The 8,109-nt window shown below is 39.9% G+C and overlaps 1 protein-coding gene across 1 annotated transcript; it reads left to right on the top strand.

Annotated features, from left to right (window-relative positions):
- Positions 1-1,715: 1,715 nt before the first annotated feature.
- On the top strand, positions 1,716-4,536 carry LOC137588561 (somatostatin receptor type 5). The gene has a single exon (XM_068305705.1). It carries the CDS (start codon positions 2,036-2,038, stop codon positions 3,053-3,055), a length of 1,020 nt encoding a protein of 339 aa, XP_068161806.1. The 5' UTR covers positions 1,716-2,035; the 3' UTR covers positions 3,056-4,536.
- Positions 4,537-8,109: the final 3,573 nt, after the last annotated feature.

The following is an 8,109-nucleotide window of genomic DNA, read 5'->3' as shown; positions in this document are numbered from 1 at the left end:
GCGTGCGTGCGTGCGTGCATGTGTTTGTGTAAGCCACTAGATCAGCTTACCTGCAGAAGAAAAACGACATTCCCATCGAGGCTTTGTGTTAAGAAAAAAGTAACAAAATTCACTTCAGTGAAAGGAATAAAATCAAGAAAAACAGCCAAAACATCAAGTTCTAACATCATGTCATCATGTTAGCACTTAGCAGTTCCTGGAATGCCTTTACAATTACAGGTACATTTTAGTTTAATCCCATTATATTTGTTGACTTCTACAGTACAAAAGTGAGCTTATGTCTATACGATCATGACCAACAAAGCCTTGAAAACACCAGAGCTGTCTTACAGTGGGCAAAAGTCTTTTCTTGAGTCCTCCACATTGAACCTGTAAACGGTAAATGAGACCGGAAAACAGAGCAATCGAAGGCGTCTTTTCTGACCAACACTGAAGTAGCGTTTAGCCTTGGAATTGTCAGCGTGATAGATGCTGTCTGCTTCATTGCACATGGAGGAGCCATGCAGCACAGGCAGTTCCGCAGCACATCGGATTTTGATTCCAGCCTATCTGTTTGAACACTGCATTGAAATACTGAGCGTGAAATACAGACATGTCAGGCATCTCCAAATTTAGCACCTTCAAACAACAGTGATGTTTTTATGGGGGGGGGGGGGGGGCTGCAGTAAGGGGGAGGTTATGTGACTGCCAAATGAAGAGTTTAGACTACAAAGATATTTTTCTCAGTAACTGGAACCAGTTAAAAGTCAAGGTGAAGATAAGTCTTTAGAGATCTCAGAGGAAAACTGTGACATCTAATGAATGAGCTTTTGGATTTGACATTAAGGGCATTTTAAATTGAATCAAATGTCTGGAAGAGGCTGAATCAATAAGACAAATTTGTGATTGACTTGTGATGAATCTTTGGTTCCACTGTTGATGTGAACATGCTGGTGGTTTTCTGCGGAATGTTGCTAGGGTATTTAAACTATGCATGTCAGAGCGGCAACAGCATGGAGGTCATCGCTCACAGAGGGTCAATAATCTTCACCATTACTCCCCCACCTTCAAATTCACTCATCTCATTCTGTCTCCTCTTCATTTTTTCCACTTAATTCTCTTTTCCAATTTCCTGTCTCATGTCTTCCTTGTGTCAGATAGAGTAAAAAAAATAACATGGATGGGTTTGAGGAGGATGCGAGGAGAACCAAACATTGCGTCAAACTTGAAATGTTAAAAACCAAAGGTTTGAAAAAGCAAACCGTACAAAGGAGGGTGGCCAAAGTATCGTGATTGTGCTATCATCCGTCTGTCTGTATCTAGTTTGGTTGCCCCCCCCCCCCAACTGAACTGTGAAGCAGCACAGAAATACAGGAGTACAGGCGTGGAGTGTGGTAATATTGATTGTGTGGAAGGGGGGGAAGTAAACAGAAGTGAGGGGTACAGAGACAAGGGAGAGAAGACAGAGTGAGGAAAACATTCTGAAAACAGAAGTAATGTAGCAGATGGGGCCAGGATTTACCTTGGAAACAGCATTACGGCAAAGGAACTGAGGGAGGAGTGAGGGGAGAGTCAAGCTGGAGTTTATCACAATCTCTGGATAGTGATGGACAGGGGGCGGGATGGGGTGGGGGGTCCACACACTTTGGGAAGGAGGAAAGATATAAAAGGGTTCCTGTAGAGAAAAGCAGCCAAGCACCAGTCCAAGCAAGAGTGTGTTTATGTGTGTGAGACAGGGGGCACAGGGGGATGTGAGAGAAGCCTGCTGTCTTCACTCAGGGATCAAGTCTCTCAGGTTGTTGGTTTTCTTTTGGTCAACACCCCAACTCAGTAGCAGCTAAGTGGATGGGGGCAATTGAAGAGTTGCTGAGACCCTTTTCAAGCTGAAAAGGCCATTTGAACTTTGTTTGCATGTTTGAACAATTTTTAACTTCACTATGATGAGACAAGCGATTGCTCTTTAAGAATTAGAGAAGGAATTCAAACAAAGGCAGACTTTTTTTGTCTAATCAAGCAGTTTTGTTCTTTTTCTACTAATTGCTTGCACCAAAGCAGAATGGACACCTTACTTTTATCAGATGTGGACTACAATCACACCTACATGGATGAGCATCTGTACTTTGAGGACGGTATTGATGGCTTTGGTATCACAATGGCTGTACTTTACCTGGTGGTTTGCATCCTGGGACTTGCTGGGAACTCCCTAGTCATTGTTGCCATTTTGAAATTGGACAAAATGTCATCTTCTACAACAGTGTACATTTTTAATCTGGCATTGGCCGATGGACTCTTCATGGTTGGCCTTCCCTTCATAGCCAGCCAAAACTTCCAGAATTTTTGGTTATTTGGAGACATAGCGTGCAAAGTTGTCATGGTACTGGATGGCATCAACCAGTTCACTAGCGTCTTCTGCCTCACGGTGATGAGCATTGATCGGTACATGGCATTGGCCAACCCACTTCGGTTTGCTCGTTGGAGAACGCCGCACTGTGCCAAGATTGTTTCAGCATTCCTGTGGTTGTTCTCTCTCCTCACCATCCTTCCCATGGCACTTCACTTCTCAGTAAATCAAGACCTGTGCATACCAGACATTGTTTCGGAGACCTGGTGGCTTGGTATCTTGTCTTACACCTTCATCATGGGGTTTGCTCTGCCTTTCATGGTCATGACGATTTCCTACATTGCACTGCTGCTGACTATGAGGTCTCGGCGGCTCAAATCAACGTCTCCAAACCATGACTACAATCGGCTGGAGCAACAGGTCACCAGAATGATTGTGGCTGTGGTGGTAGTCTTTGGAATATGTTGGCTGCCGTTTTATACCTTCAACTTTTGGTCCTTATATCAAAGTGACCTGGTTCTCACTTTCTCAAGAGCTTTTGAGTTTGTGATCCTGGTGTCATACTCATGGAGCTGTGCTAACCCCATCCTCTATGCCTGCCTCTCCCACACCTTCAGGAGACACTTCCGCACCCTTCTCTGTCCTGCTGCCAAGTCATCTCCTAGCATGCAGTGCAACACTGAACGGTATGACTTAAATGAAACTGGAGTGCGGGATGTGACCGTTCTGTCATAGAAATGTGATACTTTCCCATATTTCCTGCTGTGATGCATTCTATGATACTTTTCTTCACTATTATTTGCTCATACATGGTTTCTAAGTACACAATAATTTCTGACTTTGTTTTATAATGACTTTTCGAAACATGGAATATACAAAGTTCTTACATTTGTCTTCAACAATGAATATATAATGATATTTTTATGATTGTCTAGTCTGAGGTGGTCATATTTGCTATCCATCTGACTGTAAATTGACTTTTGTGTTTACATTTGCATTTACATTAAACAATTATTTTACAAAAATTACAGCAAGTAGGGTTTTCAACCCACCTGTGGTGATCATATATTGATGTTTTTAAATACAGACCGTAAATCATTACACACAGTTGAAAAGTTTGAACATTTTTTTTACTCGATGAAAATACTTATCAAATCTCAGGAGGAAAATAAAAAAAAATAAAATAAACATCATCAAAAAGCAGAGATGAATCTGACTCATTTTACCACTCTTTTCACGTGATTAATTGCCGATTTCAACAAAGGACAGACCCACCCCCACGCTGGGTGACTCAAATTTATGTTTTGTTGACTCAGACAGATGAGCCGACCTCCTACATGTCCTCTTATACTGCATTTCACCAGAACTAATGAAATGAGGCACAAGAGGGCTCAAGTGTGGACAGATGGAGGGTAAACAGAATAACATGGGTCACATGCCTGAGGCCAAACACCAACACAGAGACACACACACACACCAACAGCTCTTCCACTTCTACAGCTGGATTATATCTTGGTGGCTTCAAGTGTACATGTGTCAAAGTGTGTTTGTGCCTGGGTAGCCATGTGCATGCCCCTACACACATGCAATACTGACTAACTATAAATGTTTCCTAACGATATGTTTCATGTAAATGACCAGGATGAACCCTGAGCTCATTTAATCAATTTATTTAGCAAAGTTGTACATTAAGCGTCAAATAAGAAATTCAGGCATGACAGAAATGTTGTTGTAATGGAAATTTTGTTGTAAAATCATGAAATTATACACTGTATGTTGTAATTCCAGCAAACAATTGTACTCACAGAAAAGGCAGTCATTTTTGCATAACTGGTTCTGCTTTCAGTGATCTCACTTTGGAAAATCATTTCACACAGATGTAAAGAAAATAAACAGAAAACCTACAGAGGAAACATGTTTCACAAGGTTGGATGGTAAGACCAGGTAATGGCTATTATAACCAGTGATGTAAATAAAACAGAAATGATGAAGTCTCCTGCAGAGGGAAACACCTGATGAACGTGATCAGAGATCAGTGCCTCATCATAAAGACAGTTTGAACATCATGACACTGGGACGTTGCTTACTATTGATCATTCTATCACTTTTTATATTAGCATTTCTCTGATTTTGTTACTGAGTGTAAATAAATACAGCTGCTTGTGTTTACCATTGCTTGTGTTTGCCTCATATTCTTGTGATTTCAGTGCAAAGGAATAAACAGAACCGTGTCATTTGGACTGTTTTCTTGTCCAGATGCTTGGAATTGTTTATTTCAACAGTTATAATGTCTATGATTTATTTAGAGCTAGAAATAACTTTGATATGTAATAGTAACCCTTGATGATTCAACCAGAACACAACTTTTCAAATATGCTTAAATGGCAACAGCAAAGACGTGTATGATGGGAAGAAGAAGAAGGAAAAAGATCAACAGCAGTGTCGGCCAAAACGCAAAACACAGTTATGATATACTACAGGGCCAAATTTAATTATTTTAAACTGAGGATTTGAAATTCTACAAAAATACTTCTTACTCTTCTAAAAAAATACATTCATACAGTATAAATAAAAAGCAATACAAAATGTATATACTGTCACCGTCTTAAAATAACTGGGCAATTTTTTTTTTGCCTAAATCATCTACAATATTAACAAATGGTTCCGTTATTTTTTTTGCATTTCCTTAAAAAGTCTGAAAACATGACTTTGGAGTTTATAGTTTTGCTTAATAAAAAAATCATGCATTTGGAGTGGAAACTGAATTAAACAAGGACAGCAGGACAGGATGTCTTGTTTGTGTAGTTCTGTGACATGTCAGTGACGAGGTTCTCAGGTTTACATGAGTGTCATTGAGTTCTCATGTTATCTGATTCTGAACTTCAGTGAAGAAGGTTGGGGTGTTGAGGTGATGGAGTTCAAGTCCAGGATAGTTTGGAACATGTTTGTTTTATGTGCACACAAACCTGTTGGCAGCAGAACAGCTGAATTTTAACCTTAATGACAAGTGGTGAGACACATGACCACCTGACATTGGATTATTTTCCATTAGGGAGAACTCAGCTTTATAGCTTAACTAACACAAGCTAAGCTAAGCTTAGCTAAACTAGCTTTGGTTTATTGTAGGTTAGCTTTTCTTGGTCTAGCTTATCTTAGCTTAGTTTAGCTTAGTTTATCATAGTTTAACTGAGTCTATTTTGGATTGCCTTTGGTTTAGTTTAGCTTGGTTTTGGGGGTAAGCAAAAGGAAAAAAAATCAATTACAGTAGTTGAACAATTTTTAACCACATATACAGACAAACATCAATTTCAGCAGCTTTCTCAAAATTGATTTCACTGACATTAAATTATTACAGTAGAAGTTTTAAATTTAAAAGTAAATATCCATGTTACATGATTTCATGTATTCCATAGACTAAAAGATTTGATGATCAATAGACACAGTTTTTAGAAAATTGAAATGGTCAGATTTGAATAAGAACACATGCTTTTAACATATTTTTGATACTCTTTTGGTAATTTATTAAATATTTCTTGCTTATTTTGAAACAAAGTTTGTCTTTTGTTGGCATTTCAGTTAGGACATAGAAGTTGCAACAACTTGAATACCATCAGTGCCCACAATGGTTCCATTTCCTTCATCGTCATTCTTATTATACCACAAATACTCCACCAGCTTCTCTGATGAGCAGCAGATGGGCTGGTGAAGTGATTTTTACATTCATTCAGAGCCAGGACAGCTTTCTTTCCAGTCATGACACTTTGCAAACATTAAGTGTGTGTGTGCGCGCGCGCGCGTGTGTGCGTGCGTACACGCGTACGTGCGTGTGTGTTAAATCTCTGGCAGACGGCAGTTATTTTCATTGGTCCTATTTGGTCTTGCCGTTCCAACCCTCATCCTCTTGGTATAATTAAGACCAGATGCAAACTGCCTGAGAAGTTTCTTTGTAAAGAGTATTGATGGGGCCCATGAGAGCGACTGTGTGTTTGTACGTGAATATGTGGATTTGTCCATGACATGACGGGAAAAACAAATCAATAACAATCAATGTTAATTTACATAATCCAGATCCCTCTATTTTATCCCTGTCCCCATCCTCTTCCATTCCTGTAATTCTCTTCCCCCATTTCCCAACAATGGAATTCTATTCTGATGTTATCACAGAAGTGACAAATGGAAAGTATTTGCATGTCTATCTCACAAACAAAACATTTCTGATGCAGGTTTGCAGAAGGATAACATGTTCCTGGAAATCACAAGAAGCTTACACGCAAACTGAGTTCATGGTTTCGGTGACGAGTTGCAAATATTTTAATTACTTTGACATCCGATCAAATCCAAATCCACAAATTAGCAATACAAATGTTTTCAATCTGGAAATCCACTGATTGACACCAAAGTCCAGTTTTATGATTTATCCTTTTGCTTCCAATTTGTTAAAGTTCATGTTTAAGTGAAAAATAGTTTTATCTGCAGTTCCGAAGCAACAGAATGCAACTGCTGCACCCTGAGGACTCATGATGGTGTCTGTTTTCAATTTTTGTCAATGTTTCCTCTTTTATTTTGGTACTCACCCTTGTCTCTCATTTCAGACACTCTACCTCCTGCCCCTGTGTAATTACCTGCCCCACCTTCATTTTCTTCACCTGTGCCTCTTTACCCTTGTTACTCTACCCATGTAGTGCATGTGCTGCTCCTTTGCTGCCTATGAGGACATATTTCTAAATTTCCCTCATTTTGTCTTGGATTAAGACCTTGGATTTACTTTTTAATCCTGCTTTTAGCTTACCCTTTAGGATACCGTTGCTTGTGTTTTGAATTCACTTTTTATGAACCAAAACTTGCTCTAAAACAGTGACGTGCGGTGAGGTTCATGGCTGGTGAGGCACTTATTTCATCACGAGTCTTGCATGAATCGAATTACATTGTCAGACACCTTTCAGCAAAGGGCCTCGAACCCCTTACTCCCGAAGCACTCCCCATCAGATACCACAAAGTAAAACAGAAAAAATAATATAGTAATATATAATAAATAATTTTTTCTAAAAAAAAAACTTAAGTGAAATCTTAAGTTAAATCCCTCCACCTATATATTTGAATAAGCTCACTTGAAAACCTCGCGCTGTCACCTTTTAACTCCGCCCACTACCTGTCAATTAAGCACCCAACCAATCACGGTGCCCAACCAACGGCACATCTGCCAGAAGGAATCATGTGAACAATGTGGCGTAAGGCATCAGGCACGGAGGCTTTTTGTTGTGGTTACGCCTTTCGTCTACGAAAACGCAGACATCCGGGACGAAAACAAAGTGTTTTGGAAATGCTGGGTATGTGCTGTCGTGTGGACGCTGTAATCGAAACTTTTTCTATCGGGGGGTCAGGGTTAGGGACGAATACCTCTGTGATGTTTGTGTGTGTGACCCGTGTCTACATGTACACACAGAAAGGACGGAGTTGAAACCACATTTTCTGACGTATAACAGCTCCAAATCAAAGACACGTTGATAAACATGCTTGAAAGTTAGATATTTGTTCGTCTGTTTCTTTCTTTAAGAGTCATAAAATTAATATATGTATTTATCCATTCCTTCATTCATTCACTTTCTTCACCGATACCAGTTCTGGGTCAGACTGGGATGTGCTGCCTGCTGGTGGGAGAACTCAATGATGAAAGTCGTCACACAGTTCTCCCCCTAAGCAGGCAACGCATCCCGGTCCCGTTCTCGGAGTTGTTATGCTTATAAACGTGTTGATCAATGCACATATGCTATTACGTGTGGACGTGGCCT

The sequence above is a fragment of the Antennarius striatus genome, chromosome 21 (assembly GCF_040054535.1).
Source record: "Antennarius striatus isolate MH-2024 chromosome 21, ASM4005453v1, whole genome shotgun sequence".
NCBI classification, from domain to species: domain Eukaryota; kingdom Metazoa; phylum Chordata; class Actinopteri; order Lophiiformes; family Antennariidae; genus Antennarius; species Antennarius striatus.
The sequence above is the reverse complement of the archived record's forward strand: the minus strand, read 5'-3'. Positions and strand labels throughout refer to the sequence as shown.